Here is a 26,118-nt window from a genome sequence, read left to right as displayed (position 1 = left end):
AGAGGCTAAAGCACATGAGATCTCCAAGACCCAGAAATGGTTTGGGTAGATTCTACCTAGTTAAGGAGATATTAAAATAATTAATATTTTTAATGGAGTTCTTATGTCTGAACTTGGGAAAAATAAAATATTAATGGGTATTAATATAAAACTGGGTTAGAAGGTTCCAAATCACATGGATCAAGCCAAATCTAATCTTAGCCATTTATTAGAGATGTAGTCCCGACCGTTGAAGGACCAACATGAAAAGTATAAGAATAGGGTTGACGGTCAGTTGGAGAACATACCAGAGTGATCAGTCATTCGATTCTCTAGAGCGGAGTTTGCTAAGAGAAGTCGAATCAATGATCAGTTTGCAGCGAGGGGTAGTGAGTACGAAACAGAGAGGCAGAGATAGTGTCGAGAGACCAGCACAAAGGCAGAGAGGCAGACGCAGAAGCCAGAGGGAGCCATGCAGAGGTTAGCAGAGACAACACAGAGGCCATGAGGTCCTGCGTCATCCACCCAGAGGCTGTTGGAGTGACGTAGAGAGCCAGAGAGGTTGCGCAGAGCCTCAGGGGCTGATGCAGGGGGTTTTGAGGCTGACGCAGTGCTTTAGTTGCGCTGGAGAGAGTTTCGTGGGGCAGATTTTCTAAATATCTGCTTCCGAATAGAAAGGTATTACTGCCAGATTATTTTCTCTGTCAGGTGAGCCAATTTGGCACCCAGTTGTACTCAAGGATAGACTGCATAATAAAATAACCCTTAGAATTGTTGCACCTGTTTTCCCAGGTTGGGTTTTTCCGAGGACGAGTTGTCCAAAAATAACGTGTCACTTGTGTGTTTGTCTATTTCTTTCAGTTGTTGATTTGTAGATGGTTGAGGCTGTATTGTGTTTATTTTAGTATTTACATGGCTAAATATCTTGTTAGTAATTAAACAAGTAGGTGAAATAAACCAGAGAATACAGATAAAGAGAGTTAGACTTAGAAATTTAAACATGGTATTAGAGGGTGGTTACAGATCACAGGAGAGCTGAAGCAGAGCATTTGCAGTAGAAACAACTGTCCCGAGTGACAGAAGTTGTTTCTAACAGAAGGCGGTATTGTCGCACAGAGTGTCTTAGGACCGCGACAACTCTCAGATCGGGGGCTGTCACCCTGATCCCCAATCTCTCCGTTTAAGCTGTCTCCCTACAGCAAGCTAATGGGGGTAGACCCTATGGATAAACGGGATGAAGGAGAACTAGCTGGGAACCAACCGGCTCGGGAGACACAGCCAGGCAATCAAATACTTGATTAAGGTTTAGCAAGATTTAGAGCTTGATTAGATTTTAAATAATTAACACCAGTGCCTTAAGGAGTCAATGATCCAAGTAAATGATTATCAACTGTTGCTTAGGGAATTATTAACGATTGCCTGAAAATGTTTGCCAAAATATCTAACATGTAACAAGCATCAAATAATTCAAGCAATGATGATCAATTTCAAAAGATACACAAAGCCTTAGCAATTAAATTTCAAGATATATAGATCCCTTTATCAAACATGAAAATTAACAATTCACCGATTTTGATCCCAGAACTAAAAGACGTATGCTTAGAGAACCAAATCCAGGAAAATTTCACCACCTTCAATAGTTAATCTTCAGATAAAAAAATTTACGCACATTTAACTATGACGAATACCACAAAAGTTCTCTTTTGAATTTATTTATTTATTTTTTTTAATGATTTTTTTTATAGGGATTTTCTAAATCATTTAATTTTTATTTTTATCAATGTAGAGACAATGAAAACAAAATCTAAATGAATACAAAAATTTACTTTTGAATTTTTTATTTTTTAAATGAAAAGTTAAAACAACGAAATAAAAAATAAAAACCGAATTGAATTTTTTTAAAGTCCTAAAAACTTTAATGAAAATAAAAGAAATATACACATATACTAACCCTAACTATCCTAACTATAATAATATACAAAATTAAACTAAAAGAAACACCTAACTTAACAAAACCCTAAACAAAAAGAAGAAAACCACTTAACGCATATACATGAAACTAAATCAAAAGCGCTTTAAATGTTTTTTTTTTAGTGTTGTTTGCTTGCAGGAGGGAATCGACGACGGCAGAGGAGCGAAGGAAGTGAAATAGATAGCAGCGAGGGTCATGTGAGGAAAGAAGGAAGTTGTGGGTGCAGGGATTTGGTAGGGTTTTGGACGATGGCATAAGGACAAAGATGGGCAGATGGAAAGGAGGGTTTGCCTGTGGTTTTGTAGGTGATGAAATGGTTGCATGGAGGGAGAAATAATGCAGCGTAAGGTAGTGATAGATTGCGTGAGGAGAAGCTTGTTGCGTGGAGATGGACTGGTGGCTGCAATGAACATAGGTTTGCTTGTGTTTGCAAGTTCAATGAGCGCGTAGAGAAGAATGTGGAGCAGCTTAGGGATTCGATGAGCAGGAGACTGCGTGAGGGTCTTAGCAGCGTTAAGGGCAGAGTTGCAGGAAGCGCCCCCCCCCCCCCCCGGATCCTAGGCCGGAATCGCGTCCCGTACGGAAGCGTTCCGGAAGCGCCAGCAGAAGCGCGATTCCATTTTTGACGAAGCGCGGTTCCGAGTTTTTGGAGCGATTCCTGGTTTTTAGGAAGCGTTGCCCCCGAAGCGCGCTTCGGAGGGCGCTTCGGGCCTCCGGAAGCGCCACGCTTCGGGCCCGGAAGCGCACGCTTCACGAGCGCTTCGGAGCGCTTCCGGAAATTTCCGCGCGGGCAAGGAATTAAACTTAATTTTTTTTTAATTTTTTTTAAAAGTTAACTTAACTTGCAATGAGGGGGTGGGTTAGGGTGAGTTTAGGTGAGGAATGAAAAGCATAAAGCTCCCATTCATTCCTCATTTTCTCACTTTGAGTTTATGAGAGTTGGAGAAGAGAAGAGAGGAGAGGAGAAGAGAAGAGAGGAAAGGAGAGGAGAAGAGAGGAGAGCTTGGAGGAGTGAAGAAGGAGGAGCTAGGAGAAGGAGGAGGAGCTTGGAGGACTTCATCTACAAGAGCTAAAGAGGTAAGTTCAAACCCCAAACTCCCTTGTTTTTTTGAAAAAAAAATTGTATTTTTCTCCTCCCTCTCTTACTCTTTCCCATTGTTTCTACTTGCTCCTTTATTTACAGGTTGTCCACCACCTATATCCATATTCCAAGATGGTGTTCTTTTGGCTTCTATGTATCATTCCACTCTTGGTTTTAATGATGGCAAGGGTGAGGAATAGAGGGGAAGAGGAAGGGGATGAACTTGGTCCTAATAGTAGTGACCCAATGTATGATGAGGAGGAAGGGTTTGAAGAGGAAGGGGATGAACTTGAAGGGGATACTGAAGCACAAGATGGGAAAGGTACATCAACACCCTTGTGGAACTATGTGACCAAACTTGATGGGGGAAAGGGTGGTGGATCTTACAAATTTGTGTGCCCTCATGGTTGTCATGGAGGAAAACCATATACGGGTTCATATACCCGTCTGAGGAGGCATCTTTGTGGGGTGCTGGACAGTGATGAAAAAAAGGGTTCTGTGGGGGTACAAATTTGCCCAAACATTTCAACTGAAGAAAGAAGAAAATACATCCAAATAGAGATGGCTGCACAACAAAAAAACAAGAAACAAAAAACTCATTCTGAATCAAGTGCAACCTCTAAATTTGGTAGTTGCCCATCTCCTCATGGTACTTCTGCAACCTCTGGAGGTAGAAAAACAATAGGGGATTTCCTTAATGTTGCTGGGAGGGATGATGTGGATGGAAAGATAGTCCGTTTTCTTTGTGCTTGCGGTGTACCATTCAATGTGCTTCGCTTTCCCTATTGGCATGACATGGTAAAGGCCATCAATGAAGCCCCAAAAGGATACAAGGCCCCCAACTATGAGAAAGCTAGAACAGTGTTATTAGAAAGAGAAAAAGCTAAGGTTCAAAGAGCTTTGACACATTTTACACATGAGTGGGTGGATTCTGGGGTATCCATTGTATCAGATGGGTGGACAAATATTAGAAACCAACATTTGATAAATGTTCTTGGTGTTTCTTCTAGTGGTGCAGTATTTATTGCATGTCATGACTCCTCCTCCATCAGTGCAACTGCACAAAACATTGCAGATCTCCTATTGAAATCAATCAAAGATGTTGGTCCGAATAATGTGGTTCAAGTGATCACAGATAATGCAGCAAATTGTAAGGCAGCAGGAAAAATTATTGAGCGTACTCATCCACACATCTTTTGGTCTGGGTGCCTGGTTCACACATTGAACCTTTTGATGCATGATATTGTGAAACACAAAGATTGTGGGTGGATTGCTGAGGTTTACAGGAAAGGGAAGCAGCTCATTAAATTCATCACAGGGCATACAAGGGTAAACTACTTCTATGGCACTTACTCCAAGTTGCAATTGCTTAAAATTGCAAAGACAAGATTTGCTAGTTATTACCTCACCTTTAGGCGGCTAGTGAGGGTGAGACAAGCTTTAACTAATCTGGTGTGTGCTGAAACATGGGATGAAATTAACACTGACACAGATGGTGCTAATGCAGTCAAGGACACTGTTCTTGACAGTTACTTTTGGTCACAGGTTAAATATGTTTTGCAATTCACCAAACCAATTTATTACATGATCAAGTTTGCAGATTCAGATTGACCAGTAATTGGGGAGGTGTATGAGCAAATGGATAGCATGTTGGGGCAGATTAAAGACATTGTTGAGCCTAGAGATACCACCTTGTACAATTATATTCGTGTAGAGGTGCAAAACCGATGGGAAATGCTAAATATTCCATTGCATGCATTAGCATATGTTTTGACACCTAAATACTATCATCCATCATGGCTTTCAACACCAGCACCTGGGGGGGGAAGCAGGAAAAAACCACACCAAGATAGAGAGGTTCACGAAAAATATATGGCTGCATTGAGTAAATTAATCCCTGATGAGGAGGAGGCTGCATTGGTACGGAGACAGGTGAGCAACTATACGCTCAACACTGGTCCATTTGGGAGCATGCATGCAATTCAAGATCGAGAGACTTTTTCTGCTCTTGAGTGGTGGAACATGCATGGAGGGGGTACTCCACTTCTACAGAGTTTGGCATTGCGGGTGCTATCACAGGGGGTAAACACTTCTTCTGCAGAGAGGTGTTGGAGCTCTTATTCTTTCATCCACAGTGTTAAAAGGAACAGGTTGAATTTAGACCGGGCAGAGAGCTTGGTTTATGTTCATTACAACTTGCGATTGTTGTCCCATTACTGTGAAGATGCAAAGTCTAATAAAGACTTGTTGATTTGGGACAAGAATCCAGAGGAGCCCAATTTGGAGGATGGAGTGTTGCGACTAGAGCAATTAGAGGATGCTCTTATCCAGGTATGTCCATTGTGGTATGAATTTTCCAATTTTCCCTTATAAAGCATTTCTCTAATTCATGTTTTTAATTTTTTTGTTAACTAGTGTTTTTTTTTTTTGCATGAATTTTTTGAGCGATTCTAGGATGATGATGACCGTGTTGATATGCCACCACCCCCACCCCCATCTGGTCCCTTGGTTCCTAGGTTCCATGGTTCAACACCAACAGCAGGGGGTTCTTCTTCATCAGTTTCAGTGCCACGACTTACACAGGGACCATCTTCTTCATTGCCACCACGTGGAGGCCCGCCATCACGTTCTATTCGTGGTGGAAGGAGGAGAGATTAGTAGATATATTCACAATCTACTACTTTTTGTCATAGATTACTCATTAGACTTGTAGACTTGTGAATTTGAATTTTGAACCTTTTTGGCTTGGCGGTGACCAAGTGACATATTTTGTAAACATTATTATTTGAATTTTGGACATGACAAATGTTGACAGTTGCTCACTTGCTAGATAAATCATAATATGCTCTATGTTTTATGTTTTATAATATGCTTAAATGTTTTATGTTTTATAATATGCTTAAAAATTTGATGTATGTTTGTAATAGCTAGAATATAGATGATTGTTGTACATACTAGTAACTACAATGGAATCATGGATGCCATATCTATCTTGATTTATGCAAAAATATGCATGTTTTCATGTCTTCTACAATTAATTTGGTATTTGGGATGTTTGTTTTGAGTATAAATGCAAAAAAATATAAAAATATATATATATATAGCAGACGCTTCCGCGGACGCTTCGCTTCCTAGATTTTTGGAAAATGACGCTTCCGCGCTCCCGCTTCCGCTTCCGCTTCCGCGCTTCCGCTTCGCTCCCGCTTCGTGCAACATTGGTTAAGGGAATGACAGATTGGGATTATGTGTGTGGATCTGGCAGCTATGGAAAGAAAACCGTGGAGAATGAGAGCTATCCATGAGGGTTTAGCAAGGAATGAATAAAAGCGATGAGGAGATAGCGTGCAGGTTTTTTGAAAGAGCTGGAGCGATGGGTAATGGCAGGGCAACGATTCCCTTGCAGTTGGATGCTGGGCAGTGAGGAGCTGCATGAAGGAAATGAGGGATAGACTGGGCAGCGTGAGGAGTAAAGAAACGCAGAGAATGAGCCCACGTGAAGAGAAAGCACAGATGTATGGCGGCAACAAAAAGCTGCAGGCCCTAAAAAAAATTCGAAATTTTTCTGTGAAAATGAAACCCCAGGCAGCAGCAGACAGATGACAAAATTCTCCAGAAAACCTAATAAAAATTTTAGATCTTTTTGCTTCAGATTTGCTTGATGAAAACCCCACAAAAATTCTCCAGATCTGAAATAAATACCCCTGCAAGAGCCGATTTCTGAGGCCAGATCTTACCCTCCAGGGCCTAGATCTAGTTTTAAACAAGATCTCCTCTTCAGACCTGCAACTTGCGATGGAAAAAAAAAAAAAAATGCCCAGAAATAATATATGCAAGGATGAAACTAAAAAACCCAGCTAAATAATTACAGTAATTACAAACTGAAGGCTCTAAGTAGTCAAATTTATCATTATGCCACACATTTTTTTAAAATTTTAAATTTAAAGTGAGGTACTTCAGAGAAAACCCTTCATGCATCAACAATGGAATTTCTAATGATAAGCCCGGGATTCAATCAAGTTGGGCCCTTCAGAAAATGCTGATCGGGAGTTGGTTGGTCCAACTGAAAACTTCCCCGAATGCCCGATGATCTCACAAAAAAAAATCCTGCACAACCTGATTCAACCATTAACGTAGAGAGAGAAAACGACAATAAAATTCAGATCTAATGGAGATACCTGCCATTATATTCAGAATTTAAACTACCATTCAAACCCCAGTGATCAAGCAAGATACTTGTGTTTAAACCACTCTTTCGAAAGCTACTATCAATGGCTGAAAAAGAAATCTATGCATAAAATTAAAACATCTTACAACATTTCCACGAAGAGTAACACCAGCAGAAATTAACCCCAAAGTCTTTCTTTATTGCACATAAAAAACGATTACAAGAGAGCTTTCACTTAGCACACGATCAAAAGATCGATTGATCTCAATTAACATCTGACCTCCTATTTAAAGACAAATCTTCCAATGGCTAGTTTGAGTGATCCATGTCAAAGTGATCTCTATCGTTGATGAGAATCAGAATTTCTTTTAATCTCATCCATTGAAATTTTAAATATTGAAGAAATTTCGAAATTATCAATTAAATGCGTTTTAATTAATTCAAAAATTAAATTTTTGAATTAATTTCCTTGAAATTTTGACTTGGACTTAACCCTAGGGACCAACGGCATAAATTTTAACAAAATAATCAACTAACCTTAGTCCCTAGACCTTTTAAAATTTATTTTTTTAAAGGACCCTCGAATTTAGCCTTTGGAAAATTTAAAATTACCTAGGACCTAGGACTTATGAGGGGATAAATTATTTTTCTAACCCTCAAGACATTTTACATCATGATTTTTACATTTTTACATCTCAAGGGGGAAAACCCATTTGATATAGACCCTCATAGACTACCCAGTTCTGCGACACAAACATAATCTAGCAGATCAAGCAATTTGTAATAAAATAACCTAACCAAATAGTTAGAATTATTCCCAAATCACTTTTACATAGGCTCGATCTAACACAGTAGGACTCCCCTAAGATTCTAATGACAAAATCCATTCTGGCTTTGGGGTAAGACTGAAGGAAAACTCTGCCAATCATGGATTGGTGAGACAAAAAACCTTCTAGAATGTAGATCATTGCCAGAAAATTAGGTTTACTTAGGCAATTACATACATGATACAGATCTGCTGAGATTATTTGCAATTTACACATGCAGACTGGGTTTACAAAATAACATGATCAGGCTGATGATGATAGTCGAATGGCACGGACACATTGATCAAGCGCTATCCCTTTTACAAAAAAAGGGGGTGTACTGCTATGCGTCGTTGACACGTAGTGGTCAACAGGTAGCAAAGAAGGGTTGACGCAGAGGGACTGCGTCATCAGTTCTTGCCAGAGAAAGGTCAACGCAGAGGTTGAGGAGGGCAAAAAAACTCTCACAAAGAGCCACGCAGAGACCAAGAGGGTTGACGCAGTTGGCTTGGGGAGAATTTCAGCCAGTGCCAAGATTGCGCAGAGCCTAGAGGCTCAGTCCTTCGGTTGCTGGGGCTTAGGAAGCTGTGGGCAGTTTGCGAGGAGTGAAGCTGGTGGGGTGTTGTTGCTGCCGAGACAGAACAGTACCTAACGAGGCAAAACCAAGGTAGAGGGAGTCACTATCGAGGTAGATTTGTAGCCAAGGAATCCGGATCAGTGTTGCAGGTGCATAGAGGATCGGAGAGGTGCAAATCGATGGTTGGCAGGCAGATTTCTAGGAGGGAAATCAAGACTTAGGGGGAGTCTAGTAGAGAACTTCTAGACGGGAAGTAGCGACACAAAGGGAGTCTAGCAGATAACTTCCAGATGGGAAGTAGCGACATAGAGGGAGTCGAAGAGAGAACTTCCAGAGAGATGTAGAGACTTGGAGGAGTCGAAAGGGGCCATGAATGGACTAAGGGATCAGGACAGGCTGAATGGCGCGTCCAACTTTGTGGTCTGGAAGGCCAAGATCCTGTCCATTCTAGATAGACATCGCATCAAGGCCTTTGCTTTGAGAATAGTGGCTATCCCAGTTGACCCGACTGACAATGAAAAGTATGAGGAGGCAATGGCCAAGGCAAAATGCATCATTCTTGATGGGGTCAAGGATCATGTGGTCCAACATACTGCCGAGAAGGAGATGGCAATGGAAATGTGGGACACCTTGAAAACAGCGTACCAGCATACTTCCATGCAGAGGAAGATGTTACTTGAGAATCAGCTGTGGTCATACCAGATGCAGAAAGGGGAGCAGATAGATCACTTCCTAGGTAGATTGAAGGATATTTGGGACAAACTGACTTCTATAGGGGCCACGCCGGATTAGGAGTTGATGGTGAGGACCGCCCCAAACACAGTCTCTGAGGAGTGGGAAACATTTGTCCAGAGCATTCTGGGTAGGTCAAATTTTCCAGATTGGGAAGAATTGTGGGTAGCTCTTCACCAAGAAGAGATCACACAACTGTCCAAGATGAGAAGTAGCAACAAAGGAGTTTGGATCAAGAAGGAAGAGGAAGAGGAGGCAGCTCTGGCATATGCGGGGAAGCAGGAGAAGAGGAAGGAAAAGGACTTCTCTAAGGTTAAGTGCTTCAACTGTGGGGAACTAGATCATTATGCGAACCAGTGTTCGAGGAAGAAGCACAAGGGAGAAGCATCTGACTCCAAGGCAGTGCCAACAAAGGTGGAAAAGGAGGTAGAGGAGGATGATGGTTGTGCCATGAGTGCTCATGAACCTCTAGAGAAGAGGTGGGGAGACATCGAGCTATAGTCAGGAGGACTGCAGACGATGAGGGGCAGTATCCTTGAGGTACCCAAACTCTTGGATCAGTTCCTTGCTACGGGAGCTCCAAAATGAGAAGTAGCAGGACTAGCAGATGTTGGTAGAAACGAATGTGGATGGAGCGGCAGAGAGTTCTACAGTGCAGTAGTCTTGGGCAACATAGAGCTAGCAGGCTGCAACAGTGCGAGAGGCATAGAGGAGGTTGCAATAGTGCAGGATGGCATAGAGAGGTTTGCAGCGGTGCGAGAGGCAGGGAGTTGTTGCAGCAATGCAGAGGGAGTAGAGGGAGCACGTGTTAGCGGCAGAGAGAGCTTCAACATAGGGAGTGTTTCTAGCCTAATAGGGATGTCAGTAATTGGGTGGATCAATTGCTTCTCTGTAACTAGGTTGCAGTGCAGTAGCAATTAGCAGTAGCATGATGCAGCCTGATGAGAGGGGGTTGCAGTGCAAATGCAATGTTGGGAGAAAGGACCAACAACAGCACGGATGCAGGGGGAGCTGCCGTACGGATGCAGTAGTGGCAGTGGCAGGGCCATGGGCAACAGTATGGCATAGAGAGGTTTGCAGCAGTGCAGAGGATGTTGGGCATGGAGGCCTAGCATCAGCACAGGGACCGGTGTCATATAATCAGAGTGATGCTCATTGTGGAGTATTACTAGAGCACAATCATCGGTAAGAGGGAGTGTTGATTTGGGGTAGCATCAAATGTGCTCCAGCCATGAAAATTGGTGGAGAGGCTAAAGAACATGAGATCTCCAAGACCCAGAAATGGTTTAGGCAGATTCTACTCGGTTAAGGAGATATCAAAATAATTAATATTTTTAATGGAGTTCCCAAGTCTAAACTTAAGAAAAATAAAATATTAATGGGTATTAATATAAAACTGGGTTAGAAGGTTCCAAATGACATGGATCAAGCCAAATCTAATCTTAGCCATTGATTAGAGATGTAATCTCGGTTGTTGAGGGACCAATAGGAAAAGTATAAGAAGAGGATTGAGGGTCAGTTGGAGAACACACCAGAGTGATTAGTCATTCAATTCTCTAGAGCGGGGTTTGCTAAGAGAAGTTGAATCAGTGATCAGTTTGCAGCGAGGAGCAGTGAGTACAAGACAAAGAGGTAGGGATAGTGCTAAGAGATCAATGCAGAGGCAGAGAGGCAGATGCAAAAGCCAGAGGGAGCCACGTAGAGGCTAACAGAGACAGCGCAGAGGCCAGGAGGGCATGTGTCATCCACGCAGAGAGCCAAAGAGGATGCGTAGAGCCACAAAGAGCTGATGCAAAGGATAGGAGGGCTGACGCAGTGCTTCAGTTGTGCTAGAGAGGGTTTCGTGGGGCAGATTTTCTGAATATCTACTTCCGAATAGTGAGGTATTACTGTCGGATTATTTTCTCTGTCAAGTGAGGTAGTTTGGCACCCAGTTGTACTCAAGGATAGACTGCATAATAAAATAACCCTCATAACTGCTACACCAATTTTCCCAAGTTGGGTTTTTCCGGGCACAAGTTGTCCAAAAATAACGGTGTCACTTGTGTGTTTGTCTATTTATTTCAGCTGTTGATCTCTAGATGGTTAAGACTGTATTTTGTTTATTTCAGTATTTACATGGTTAAATATCTTGTTAGTAATTAAACAAGTAGGCCAAATAAACCAAATAATACAGATAAAATTTCGAACGGGTTAGACTTAGAAATTGAATATAAGGAATGCACAATTAGAGTTTCCTTATAGGCTTCCAAGAGATCAATTTTGCATGACATTGGAGTAAGATTTCAACATAAATTCAACATTGATTAATGGCATAAATAGAAACCCTACTTCACAAAGCGTTAAAATTACCAAATTCTCCAAAGAAACACTTCTTTCAATCCCAGAAAAACATCTCCTTGCAAAATATTATCTCCATAGGAAATTCACGCCATAGAAAAATCATATCTTACCCAATGAAGCGAAAAAGACTAATTTGCACTCTCTTTGGAGAGAAGAGTCAAAATGTGTGAGGATGAAATGAAATGAGGCGGAGGTTCTATTTATATGAAACTTAGCACCCTCATTTTTACAATAATACAAGTAAAAATCCCTAATTACAAGTTTACTTTGAGTGTTCAACAAGTGTGAGGTTACAAGCCAACCTCATAGCTCAAAAACATAACAAAAAATGCCAAAAATGCCCACACTTGTGGGAGAAAAACCTCCTCCACTATGATATCCTGCAAAGGAGCTTAAAATGCCACATGCAAGTGACAAATGGGTTGATGAGCGATCCATACTCCAAAAACTAGCCCTATGTCCATGGGTACGCCTCCAAAGTGCCCAAATTTCCCTACATCACCCTCTAAAGTGAAATAGGGGTGGTTTGGTACCAATCTATTCGTGTTGGGGTCAAAAAGTGATGTGCAAGATCTCCCCTATCATCTCAAGGATAACCTTCATCATCTAAGCTCTAGAACAAGAAACACCCATCAAACAATGTTAAGGTCAACTTGTGGGTGTCTTGGTTCCATCTGGGGACATCTCCAATAAATCCAACACTAACCCTCATTGGCTCAGTTTTTCAGCATCTAGGGGTACTCCAAAGTGTCAAGTACCATGTGGAACCATCATATAGTCCAATGGTTTGCTTTCGGTGGGCAACTCTACATCAACAAGGTCATGTCTGCGCTGTGGAATGGGAAAATGACATCTAGAATGTTGTTGCAATGGATGAAAATCCTCTCTCATGGGGCCTCTGCTACTGTTATAACACCACCTGACAAAACCCTCTCAAGATACAGTGAAATCAACAGTGATTAGGTACAATAACCATAAATGCAGCATAGTGGACCATATCTAATGTTAGGGGCACAAGAATACTTCACACAAAGCTCACCTTCAAATGTCTAACTAGATCAAGTCTCGTAACAAAGTTACCTCCTTATGTTAGGGATCATTAGTTCAATAACCCTGTTAGGTGTTTCGAGCGCCCAAGTGGAAGAGAATGTCCCAAGTTATCCCATTAATCCATAAGTGTGTGTGAAAGATGGTGGTTGGAGAGCGGGAATGACATGAGGGAAAGGTGCCATAACCATGTGACCAAGTAATGGTGGTCCAACATCCTTAGTGTATAGATGTAAGGAGGGAGCAATTGTGGAGGCATGAGTTACCCCTTTCCTCGACCTCCCTTTTCCACCCCTCTGGGGTTCCTTTTACTTCTTTATGATGTTGAAATTTCTAAGTCTATCCGTAAAAAAATTTATCTGTATTTTTTTGGTTTATTTCTCCTACTTGTTAATTACAAACAAGTTATTTAAACATATAAACATCGAAATAAACACAATACAGTCTCAACCATCTGTAGATCAACAGCTGAAAGTAATAGCAAACACACAAGTAACACCGTTATTTTGGACAACTCGTCCCTGGAAAAACCCAATGCGGGAAAACCGGTGCAGCAATTCTGAGGGTTATATTATTATGCAGTATATCCTTGAGTACAACTAGGTGCCAAACTGGTTCACCCGACAGAGAAAAATAACCGGCAGTAATACCTCTATTTGGAAGCAGGTATTCAGAAAACCCTCACCCACTAAAGCACCACGTTAACCCACTAAAGCACTACGTTAACCCTCTGAGGCACTGCACAACCTCTAGGACCCTTTACATCACTCTTTCCGCCCTCTGCGTGGATGACGCAGCCCTCTGGCCTTTACGCTGTCTCTGCTAGACTCTGCGTGGCCTGCTCTGGCTTCTCCGTCTGCCTCTGCACTGGTCTCTCAACACTATCTCTGCCTCTCTGTCTAGTACTTGCTGTTGATCACTGATTCGACTTTACTTAGCAACCCCGCTCTAGTAAATCGAATCACTGATCACTCTGGTGTATTCTCCAACTGACCCTCAAGCCTCCTCTTATACTTTTCCTGTTGGTCCTTCAACAGTCGAGATTACATCTCTAATCAACGGCTAAGATTAGATTTGGCTTGATCCATGTCTTTTGGAACCTTCTAACCCATTTTTATATTAATACCCATTAATATTTTATTTTTCCTAAGTTTAGACTTAGGAACTCCATTAAAAATATTAATTATTTTAATATCTCCCAAACCGGTTAGAATCTGCCCAAACCATTTATGGGTCTTGGAGATCTCATGTGCTTTAGCCTCTCCACCAATTTTCATGGCTAGAGCACATCTGATGCTACCCCAAATCAACACTCCCTCTTAGCGAGGATTGTGCTCTAGTAATACTCCACACTGAGCATCACCCTGATTATACGGCACCGATACCTGTGCTGATGTTAGGCCTCCCTGCCCAACATCCTCTGCACTACTGCATCCTGTACTGCTGCCCATGGCTCTGCCACTACTACTGTTGTATCCGTACGACAGCTCCCTCCACATTCGTGCTGCTGTTGGTCTTTTCTCCCAACACTGCATCTACACTGCAACCCCCTCTCGTCATGTTGCATTGTGCTACTACACTACAACTCAGTTACTGAGAAGTAAGTAACTGATCCACCCAACTACTGACATCCCTGTCAGGCTAGAAACACTCTCGATGATGAAGCTCTCTCTGTCACTATGAAGTGCTCCCTCCACTGCTGCAACAACTCCCTGCATCTCGCATTGCTGCAAACCTCTTTGTGCCATCCTGCACTATTGCAACACTCTCCGTGCCTCTCGCACTGCTGCAACCTGCTAGCCTTGCACTGCTCGAAGACTCCTGCACTGTAGCATTCTCTGTTGCTGCATCCACATCCATTTCTACCGACATCCGCCAGTCCTGCTACTCTCTCTTCGGGGCTCCCGTAGCAAGGTATAATCCAAAAGGTTGGGTACCTCAAGGATCCTGTCCCTCATCGCCTGTAGTCTTCCTAACTACAGCTCGATGTCCCCCCACATCTTCTCTAGAGGTACATGAGCACTCATGGTACAATCGTCATCCTCCTCTACCTCCTTCTCCGCCTTCGCTGGCACTACCTTGGAGTCAGACGCCTCTCCTTTAGTCTTCTTCCTCAGACACTGGTTCGCATAATGACCCAGTTCCCTACAGTTGAAGCACTTGACCTTGGAGAGGTCCTTTTTCTTCCTCTTCTCTTGCTTTCTCGCAGATGCTAGCACTGCATCCTCTTTCTCTTCCTTCTTGATCCGGACTCCTTTGCTGCTACTTCCCATCTTCCACAATCATCTGAACTCTTCTTGGTGAAGAGCCACCTATAATTCTTCCCAATTTGGAAGATTCGCCCTGCCCAGAATGCTCTGGACAAATGTCTCCCACTCCTTAGAGACTGCGTTTAGAGCGGTCGTCACCAACATCCGCTAATCCGGCATGGCTCCTATGGAAGTTAGTTGGTCCCGAATCTCCTTTAACCGACCAAGGAAGTGATCTATTTGCTCCCCCTTCTACATCTGGTATGACTGCAGCTGATTCTCAAGTAACATCTTCCTCTGCATGGAAGTATGTTGGTACAACATCTTCAAGGCGTCCCACATTTCCTTTTCCATCTCCTTCTTGGCAATATGTTGCACCACATGATCCTTGACCCCATCAAGGATGATACATTTTGCCTTGGCCATTGCCTCCTCATACTTCTCATTATTAGCCAGGTCAACTGGGATTGCCACTATTCTCAAGGCAAAGGCCTTGATGTGATGTCTATCTAGAATGGACAAGATCCTGGCCTTCCAAACCACAAAGTTGGATGCCCCGTCCAGCATGTCCTGATCCCTCAGCGCATTCATGGCCATCTCTCTGCTCTTCTTGTTGACCCCTCTCAGTCTCTCTACTTCCCTCTGGAAGTTCTCTCTTTGACTCCTGCTGAGTCTCTCTACTTCCTACTTGGAAGTTCTCTGCTTGACTCCCTCTAGGTCTCGATTTCTCTTCTAGAAATCCTCCTGCCAAACGTCGAGTCGCACCTATCTGATCTTTTGTGCACCTGCAACACTGATCCGGATTCCTTGGCTAGAAATCTGCCTCAGTAGCGACTCCCTCTACCTTGGTTTTTCCCTGTTTGGTATTGTTCTGCCCACAACACCACACCAGCTTCACTCCTCGCAAACTGCCCACAACTTCCTAAACCCCAACAGCCAAAGGAATGAGCCTCTAGGCTCTGCGCAATCCCGACACTGGCTGAAATGCTCCCCCAACCAACTGCGTCAACCCTCGTGGTCTCTGCGTGAGCCTTTTCTGCCCTCCTCAGCCTCTATGTTGGCCTCTCTCTAGCCTGGACTGATGACGCAATCCCTCTGCGTCAACCCTTCTCTGCTGCTTTCTGCTAGGAACAACATCTGTCCCTCAGGACAGTTGTTTTTGCTGCAAATTTTCTGATTCAGCTGGTGCCTTCAACTCTCCTATGATTTGCAACCACGCTCTGATACCATGTTGAAATTTCTAAGTCTATTCGTAAAAAAATTTATCTGTATTCTTTTGGTTTATTTCTCCTACTTGTTAATTACAAACAAGTTATTTAAACATATAAACATCGAAATAAACAGAATACAGTCTCAACCATCTACAGATCAACAACTGAAATAAATAGCAAACACACAAGTGACACCATTATTTTTGGACAACTCGTCCCCAGAAGAACCTAATGCGGGAAAACTGGTGCAGTAATTCTGAGGGTTATATTATTATGCAATATATCCTTGAGTACAACTAGGTGCCAAACTGGCTCACCCAACAGAGAAAAATAACTGTAGTAATACCTCTCTATTTGGAAGCAGGTATTCAGAAACCTTGCCCCACAAAACCCTCTCCAGCACCACTGAAGCACTGCGTCAGCCCTCCTGGCCTCTGCATTAGCCTCAGAATCCTCTGCGTCAGTCCTTTGAGGCACTGCGCAGCCTCTGGGACCCTCTGCGTCACTCCTGCTGCCCTTTGCGTGGATGACGCAGGTCCTCTGGCCTCTATGTTGTCTCTGTTGGGCTTTGCGTGGCCTACTCTGGCTTCGGTTTTTGCCTCTCTACCTTTGCGCCGGTCACTCGGCACTCTCTCTATCTCTCTGTTCAGTACTCACTGCCCCTCGCTGCTGATCATTGATTCAACTTTACTTAGCAACCCCGCTCTAGTAAATCGAATCACTGATCACTCTGGTGTATTCTCCAACAGAGCCTCAAGCCTCCTCTTATACTTTTCCTGTTGATCTTTCAACGGCCGAGATTACATCTCTAATCAACGGCTAAGATTAGATTTGGCTTGATCCATGTCTTTTGGGACCTTCTAACCCAGTTTTATATTAATACCCATTAATATTTTATTTTTCCTAAGTTTAGACTTAGGAACTCCATTAAAAATATTAATTATTTTAATATCTTCCAAACCGGTTAAAATCTGCCCAAACCATTTCTGGGTCTTGGAGATCTCATGTGCTTTAGCCTCTCCACCAATTTTCATGGCTAGAGAATATCCGATGCTACCCCAAATCAACATATGATTTGCCTTAATTTGGGTACATAACTCAAGAGTCAAGAGCCCAAGCTTGCTTTTTGATATTTTCCATTACACCTTAATGACGAGTTAGTTTATCGCTCATTAGGTTTGGGACAATACAAGAGCTCCTCTTATATATGAAGCATCATGTACTTGAGGAACTGGGTGATGGCTAATGAGGGGGGTAGAGCTCATGCTATGCCTTTTCCTACGCGCTAATAAAACGTTCCATCCATCTTTTTCATTTTATTATTGTTCTTTCGTTGCAACTTTCTTATGCCTTTATATTTCTTTTAGATGCATCAACCTCTAGGGAAAAATTTTCCAAGCCCAGACTCGAGGACAAGGATGAAAGGGTGCCAATCCCATTTACCACTAGCCCAAAGAATGGAGATGAATAACGGGAAAGGTGGAAAGTGATAAGTATGGAATAATCATGGACATGTTATTTCAACCAAAGCTTCACCAATATTACCCTTGCTAAAACCCTAAGGCCTCAAAGGAGGTCCAACTTGACTAAAGTCAAAGACTAACCTCCCAGGTGAAGCGAGGGAACAAGAATATAGTCCAGATTGGTCAATTATCCAATTTTCCCCTTGATCCACATTAGTATGCCCATAACATTAAGTGAAAGCACATTATTGTAGAATGGTTAAATTACTTGCTAATAGATGACACACGTTCCTTCAAAAAGGAATGTCAAATGGGAGAGAGAGATTTGACCGGAGTAAGAAGTGGATGTTAGCATCATGTTATGTGTTGATCAAATAGGGCTACTGGCTGGCTGGCTGTCTTAGGAGGAGAAAAGTTTTCTCCTATGGGTTAGCCACTTTTTGGTGGGTAAGAATACCCATTTTTCTAGTAGGAGCAAATGTCTCCTCATAGTCAATCCCTTTCTTTTGAGCAAACCCTTTGTAAACAACCTCTCTTTATGCTTGTCAATCATCTCATATGCCTTATACTTAATTTTATAGACCCATTTGCAACCAATGGGCTTCCTTCTTGAGGGTATGTGTTGAATTTTCTTATAATAGACACTAATTTTCTAATCTTGATAATTGCTTCCAATGATTACACTCAAGTTATCTTATGGCACTTACATCATTAAGTAATTACACATAAAATATTCAACAGTAATGTAATGACAACAATAGGATCATAAAGATACAAACAAACACAAGAGAGAAAAATTAAACCTGGGAAGACCAAACCTTGGGAAAGACCCAACCAACTTTTCTTCTAAGGAGAATTCAGTCTTTAGCAAAGTTAATAATACAGATTGTCTAGGAATATGTGCCAATTTGCAAGCTTAAATACTAGTGAGACTTGGTCAAAATGTTGATCAAAATACTTCAAACTAATTGAAGTCAAATCTGGTCAAAGGGGCCAAAATTTGGCGTTCAGTCAACTGGTCAAAGTGCCTGCAGTCAATTGTGGTCAAGTTCAGAGATTCTACGATCAAGGCCATCCTCCTCTTCTCGGTCAAACTTGTCAAATATTTGGTCAACAATAGCAAAAAAAAACTCGGTCAAATAGTGGCAGAATAGATTCGGTCAACGTTGGTCAATGGTAGCTTTAGCTCTGGTCAAACTTCAGTCTATTTCTTGTTTGTTGACTTCGCATCTGTGGATCAAAAAGAGATAGATGTTATGTGTTCCGAATTGTTCCAAATGGAGAGGTCAAATTGATATTTATGGTGGTTAAACTAGATGGGTTTTAACCAAGGGTCACACCCATTCACAAGGTGGGGCCAACATGTCTTTTGGGGCCTACATGAAGGTTAGAAATAATGAATTTTATTTCTCATATTTAATTTTTCTTGAGCTGATTTAGGAGGCCATTTTGGCATGTGGGAATACCTCCAAATGCTACAAAAATCAACACTCCCTCTTAGCGAAGGGGGTATTCTCCTGCAACAGATTTCCCTTAGTTGGGAATTCTCCTTAGGAAAAGTTTCATGAGCTTGCATATTGATGCACGTCTTTTGCATATTCTCATCTTGAATCTTGAACAAGATAAATATCTAGGGTGGGCCAAATTCCTTTATGGATCCTCAAGCAAATATATCAAACTCCTTTGGTCATGACCTTAGCCTAGGCATTACATCTTTCTAACTTCTGAAGAGAATGTTCCTTTCGACTATTCACCTTTCTGGACAAATTTTTTTGTGACCTACACAAGTCCTTTTGGTATTTAAAGGTGAATTTTATCTCTCTCTTTTGGTCGACATAGCCAAGTCCTTCTAGCAGCCAAGTCATTTTGGCTTCTAAGGAGAAGACCTATCCAACATTATAGTTTTTTGGAACATGCACTTTTGGTCGACCTAGCCAAGTCCTTTTGGCTTCAAAGGTGAATGTATACATCTTTGTTTGTTAAAGTCCTTTATGACCTAGCCAAATCCTTCTGCCTACCTCAGCATTCCTTTCAATGAGGGAGACATCTAGCATCATACTAAGCTCATTTTTGTCCACAATCTACTCATTAATGAATATATATTGGAGCTCTATTGCTCCTCTCTTTATCATGTCTCGGATGAAGTGATTTGGTCATTGCTTTATGACTAGTGATGTCCTTGCAAAGACTCACTTCATCTCCTGAGATATATCTAATATACATCATAGGTACCAATGTACCATATATTAACTTGAGGTGTTCATTTTCAAATATTTGGTCTATGAATATAGACATGGACTTGTAGTTCATCAAAAATCTAGACAATGTACTTTCAAAATCCTTCATCTTAATTTTTGAGGTTAACTCCTTTTGAAGTTGAAGTAGGTCTTCCATGTGGTGATCTTGGTTGCTCCCTCTGTCACGATAACAATCCTTCCATTATCTCTTTTTCATAAGAAAGTTCTTTTGTTATTATTTCTCCCTTTGTCACGTAGGCAAGTCTTTTGTACCACTGCTACTCCCTCTTACTTGAGAGATCATATCAACAATGTTCCTGCAAACCTTATTCAAGATATCATAGAAGAAACAATTATCATTGAGTAACAATTACAAAGACATAGGGTTGTTAAAAGAATAAAATAAAATTAAGCAGAGAAGAACATAAATTACTTATCTTTTAATTTAGAGTTTTTGACTCCCTCTTGATCCTTGCATCCTCACTGAATTCCACCTACAATCTCATCCTTATTCTTAACATCAATTAACTTTCTTTCTTGTAAGACTTGTAAGGGCTGGGTTTCTTCATCCCCTAGATCTTCCATTGACATTTAGTATTTCAAGTCTTGTACTAGTGTTTTATCCTTCAAACCCTAGGGTTTACAATAGGTTGTCCTTTGCCTCCAATGTTAATGATGATCTCAACCCACATCCTTGGAAAAAATTTCTAGATCTTGGAGATAATTATCCTTCCGTGTTCCATAGCCTCTTAAAAACCAATAGAGACTAGAACATCTGTCTGAGCTACCAAAAACTAACATCCTATTGGTTGAAAAGATATTGATTTTTAAAATTTGGTTCCCCAAGGAAGGATTTAGCCCAACAACCTTTCCCCAAAAATATATGACCTTATTACATCCACTGTTGCCCCAAAAGGAAGGTCAAATTTATAATTTAAATAGGCTTAAATGTATGGGTTAAAATATGCCTTAAAAGAAAGCATTTTGAAGAACCAAAATTAATTTTTAAAAGTGATCTAAACCCCCTCTTATCAGGTTGATTTGTTGATTTTGGGTAGCACTGGATGTGCTCTAGCTTCGAAATTTTGTGGAGGGGCTAGAATACATGAGATCTCTAGAACCCAAAAATCATTTGGAGAAATTCCACCTGGATGAGGAGTTATTAAAATAATTAATATTTTTAATGGGTTCCTAAGTCTAAACTTAGGAAAATAAAAATACTAATAGGTATTAACAAGAATATGGGTGAGAAACTTCTAAGTGACGAGGATCAAGTTTGTTTTAATCTTAGTCTTTGATTAGGGACTTCATCTCGGCTGTTGATTCATCAATAGGAAAAGTATAAGAGGAGGCTTGAGGGTTAGTTGGAGATACACCAAGTGAGATCAAAGAGTTCGATTTTTCTAGGGCGTGGTTCACTGAGAATATTGAGCTAGTGATCTGAGTTGCAGTGAGAGGGGCAGTTTGGCAAAGGGACTTCAGTCCAAGACCGAAAATACATAGCAGAGAGGCAGATCAGCACTAGGAGAGACAACGCAGCTCCAGATAGGGTGACGCAAAAGCCAGAGGGGCTGACACAGTCATTTAGAAGCAGTGTTGGGGTTTCTGCGAGGCAAAGAGAGCAGCAGTTCAGCATATCGTTTTATGAGCAAGGAAGGCTCGCTGGTAGGGTGACACAGTTCCAATGTAGAGCTTGGAGCAGCCATCGCTGCACAGCACTAGGAACAACATTGTCATCTATCGAGTTTGATCATCCAGTAGCTAGATTTGCCAAAATAACTGTCTCCAGATAGAGGTATTTATGCTAGTTTTATTCTCTGTTGGGTGAGCCGGATTTGGCACCCTAGTTGTATTCAAAAATCTGCTTAATAATATAAACCCTCTATATGTTGCACCGGTTTTCCCGAATTGGATTTTTCGGGGATGATTGTCCAAAAATAACAGTGTCCCTTGTGTGATTGTCTCAATTTATTTCAGTTCATGATCTGTATGTATGTGTAGTCTGCAATAGTGTTTTCATTGCTGTTTAAATAATTAAATAACTTGGTGAATGTAAAGAACAAGTAGGAGATGATAAACCAGTGATTGCAGTAGGATTTTTGATGTGTGGATTAAGAAATTTTCACGCGATTCTTCTTCAGCAAGTTGGTTCCAATTAAAGGTGCCTTTTGAAAATAAAATTACTGCATTTGTTCAGGTCAGCTCTGTTATAAACGTGTTTTTACAAAGGGTCAAGTCAGCCCCATTATAGGCTTGTTCAACCACTGTTTATATACCCTAGCCGTGGGAAGAAGAAATAGAGTAGGAGCAGTCTGAAGCCTAAGGCCTAGTTCTTAATGATAATCTGAAGAAGGTCGAAGTTTCTAAGACTGGATTTGATTAGACTTAAATTTCTGTGGAAATCTTGCTGGTTTGACAAGTTCTCTGAGGTATTTTTTCTGGGAATCTTTGCACTAGTCTGAGGCATTTTGTAGCAGCGAATTTTGGCCTCTGTAACAGTCTTGTAGCAGTCCTGAGGAAGACCAAATTTTGGGCTAGTCTAAGACACACAGTAGATCCAAATTTCGATCCTCCTGAGGCCTCTTCCTGTAGCTTACTGCTGCCGGGTCTGAGGCCTACTATGACCCTCCCTGAGGTCAAATTTTGGGCCTCCTGAAGTCTGATCAGAGGATGTTTTAGGGCTGTTTTCGCAGCTTGTTCTAAGGTCTGTTTTGAGGTCTTATGACATCCAACTTGGAGACTATTCTAATTCTGTTCAAGTATCCCTTGAAGAGGAAATTGGAAGGAAATCTAAAGAAGATTAAATCATCTTGAAGTACCTATCTTGGACCAGATTTGTAGCAGACCTTTTTGAAGCAAATCTTGAATTTGTAGCATACCTTGATGTTTGTGGCAGACCTCTTCTGGAGCAGACTTTGAAACTTGTTTTGAAGCAGAAACTTGGAGCAGTCCTTGAAGTCTTAAGGAACCGTTGTTGAAGCAGAGATTGATGGATGTCTTGATAAGTCTTGAAGCAGACCCCTAGTGAAGTTGTGGAGCAGATTTTTGAAGAACTTAAGGCAAATCAAAGACAAAGTATGAGTACTTGTATTGATGATCTGATGTATGAACTTTATTGATTATATATAGGACAATGCAAAGGGGCCATTGTCCCTGATACGGGAGCCCAAAGAGCTTTTCTTGTATCCTTTATTCTATAGGGTGGCAGGGTGGTGCTAGGGAAGGAAGATGTAGCTTCCTTCAAGAGGTGCTCACCTCCTTCCAGTGAGAGTTGGTAAATCTTAGGGTTGTAGCCCTTCCAGTTGTGGCTGGTAAACCGAAAGTTGTAGCTTCCCTTGTAATATAAATATATTGTTCATATATATCTTGTCTCCATTTGATGTGATGTTAATGGTTAATTGTTTTGATACTTAAATTGTTGAAATTTCTGAAATATTGATTCACCGCCCCTCTCAGTATTTCCAATAGACCTTGAGTTACTTCAACACTCGTCAAATCAATCAAACCCTAGGTCTTGTGCCTTCACTTCTATGTATCTTCATAGAGAGCGAATTGCTTCTTTGTGAAGCCTTGAACCGAAATTGTCTTTCTTGAAAACCTCCTAGCAAGATAACTTCATACTTCAACCCTAGAATACCTGTTATAGGTAATCTCTTTCCTACCGGAACTCCTCCCATCTGTGAAAGTCTATAAACAGCAGGGGGTTTTGGCTGTGGTGATAGTGAGCCATCACCCCATTGTTGCTTATAGGTCTATTTTATACCATGTAGGGTTTCACTCTCTAAGGCTTGCTAGAATTTGCGGCAACAGGTTATTTAGTTTATTTTTGAAATTTCTTGAACTTATGGTTTTTTCTTTATATTCATACTTTGTTTCATAACTTTTTTCATTTGATCCATTTATTTGTATAAGTAAGATATCAAATTTAGTACTAACTTCTACTTGCTTAGGGATATCAACTTCTAATGAAAGTATTTCAAATCTAATTTGTTAATTTTGTTGTTGTTGCTCATATTAAATTGTTATAGGATAATTTAATTTAGGTATAGGTCTCTATTATTTATATTGTTCTTCGATTGGTTATCTTTTGCCATGTTGTCAATAGCAATTGATTCAATATCCTTCACATTATCTCGGAGATGCTTGGGTTGTTTGTGGTGTTGTATCTATTTGTGCCTCCATAATTTGGTTGAGCATTTTAGTTGCATTGTCCACTAGATTCCTGCTGCCTATGTTTTTCAAATTGGTTTGATGAATTTTGGTTTTGGCTTCTATGTGTTTAATTCATGGTGGGGAACATGTTTCTATTGATTAGCTTTGTTTACATGTCAATTGCCCTATTCTTTACCGAGTTATCATGGATCTATCTATTTAGATGGATAGATAGATAGAGTAGTCTACGTCAGGCAACATAGATATTCTTTACCCACTTGAGTTTATTCATGACCTCCCACTTTCTGTACGTCATTCTATGTATGCTGATTTTAAATGTAGATGTATTTCCATTTAAAAAATGAAGTGGGGAACGATGGCCAAACCAAACCATTGAGAGAAAATAATAGAATTTATTCATGATTATCTGCTAGTTTAACAACCCATTTTCATAAGAGAAGCCAGAGTCTTTGTGGATTACTTTGTTGTTCCATTAAAGAAGAAACCATAACTAAGAGCTATGTGGAAATTCTGTGTTTTTGCTTATTAGCTAATTTAAGCTGACTGACCTTACAAATCATAGTCCCCTAGTCGTAGTGATAATAAAAAAGTTTAACGTTGAAAAAAAAAAAATAGTTTCCCAGATGCAATTTTTTCAACACAAACATGGTATTAACAGACCATCTTAAGAGGGCTCTAACTGTATAGATGCTGCACTCAGTTTCCTTTGTGTTGTTGTCTGCATGTATTGCAACGGCAATACAATCTTGCCAGCTGTTCTGATGAAGTTTCACTGATATAATTGTTTGTGACTAACAATGAGCACACTAAATATTTTTTTATTGTGATATTGTCTTGAAGGTACAATAGCCAATGGTGCTGCTCTTCTTCATGAAAAGGGTGCTCTAGAAGTTTATGCGTGCTCTACACATGCTGTTTTCAGGCCAGTGTTTAATTTTTTCCCAAATCAGTGAATAATGTTTTTGGATTCTTGGTGGACATTGCCACTCAACTAGTTCTGCTTGATCTTTGTTCAGCCCTCCTGCAATAGAACGACTCTCTGGTGGTCTATTTCAAGAAGTGATCGTTACAAATACAATAGCTCTGAAGGATGAAAACTACTTTCCACAGCTTACAATTCTATCTGTAGCCAATCTTTTGGGAGAGACAATATGGCGAGTTTATGATGATGCCTCTGTAAGTAGCATATTCCATTGACTGCCATGTACAAATTCATGTACAAATAAAGGCCATGCCAAGGATATCAAGCTGAAAGATGGTTTAAGTATTTTTTTTTACTTTTGATTCCCTTATTTCTCATTACCTACTGTTATTTCATGGTTGTAGTTCATTCTGTATCAATTTTAAGTTTTAAGCTTGTTCAGTTGTCTCATCTTTAAAAAGTGTGATGACTTAGTTTTCTAGGGTATTGATGAATTAGAATTCAAGTCTCCTAAATCTGAGTTCTGTGAGGAGCCTTGCTAATCTGTATCTGTGAGTGTACTCAATTTATGTAGTAATTAAAGTTCTCAACAGTCCGAAGATTCTTTGGACCCTGAACTAATGAAACATACGATTTTCTTATATTTTTTTGTGCATTTTACAAGAAAATGATGATGTTTCTAATATCAAAATCTGTGACCAGTTGGTAAATTGGCATAGATATTAATTGTCATATAGTACAACTATAAACCAGTTGGTAAATTGGCATAGACATTAACTGTCATATAGTACAATTATAAAATATAGAAATAAAAAAAATCAGACTATTTATGAACTTGGGAAAAGTAACACAAAACAATATTGCCATGAACAGAGCTTTATTAAGTTCAATGACTGAAGCACAAAAGAGTGGAAGGTTGCCATATCATGTCTATTCCAAAGATGCCAAGGAAAGAGGACACTATTGAAAACACATTTAGACAAATAAATTTAAATTTCTTATTAATTGAAACATTGTTTGATCCATCCAAGACTCCACTGACAGCAATTAGACCTATGCACAGTCCGTAGTTGAGTTTTTGGTTGGATCATAGTTGGTAATGCAGTCAATCCTTATCTGACTCAATTTAGTTGACACCTATGTGTTGAGCAATGGTTATCA

General features: G+C 40.7%; 1 protein-coding gene across 5 annotated transcripts in view; it reads left to right on the top strand.

Moving 5' to 3' along the window:
• Nucleotides 1-26,118, top strand: part of LOC149235718 (ribose-phosphate pyrophosphokinase 1-like) — a 407,512-nt gene that overhangs the window by 264,383 nt on the left and 117,011 nt on the right. For 4 of the 5 annotated variants that reach the window (XM_089372178.1, XM_089372182.1, XM_089372179.1 and 1 more), the window contains exons 7-8: nt 24,876-24,957; nt 25,052-25,211. In XM_089372178.1, coding sequence (XP_089228304.1) covers nt 24,876-24,957; nt 25,052-25,211 — 242 coding nt within the window. Of the gene's footprint in view, nt 1-24,875; nt 24,958-25,051; nt 25,599-26,118 lie in introns of those variants that run through there. The other variant, XM_089372180.1, reaches the window with a different exon arrangement.

The sequence above is a fragment of the Pinus tabuliformis genome, chromosome 8 (assembly GCF_031772625.1).
Source record: "Pinus tabuliformis cultivar Carrire ecotype Pingquan chromosome 8, CPIR1, whole genome shotgun sequence".
NCBI lineage: Eukaryota > Viridiplantae > Streptophyta > Pinopsida > Pinales > Pinaceae > Pinus > Pinus tabuliformis.
The sequence above is the reverse complement of the archived record's forward strand: the minus strand, read 5'-3'. Positions and strand labels throughout refer to the sequence as shown.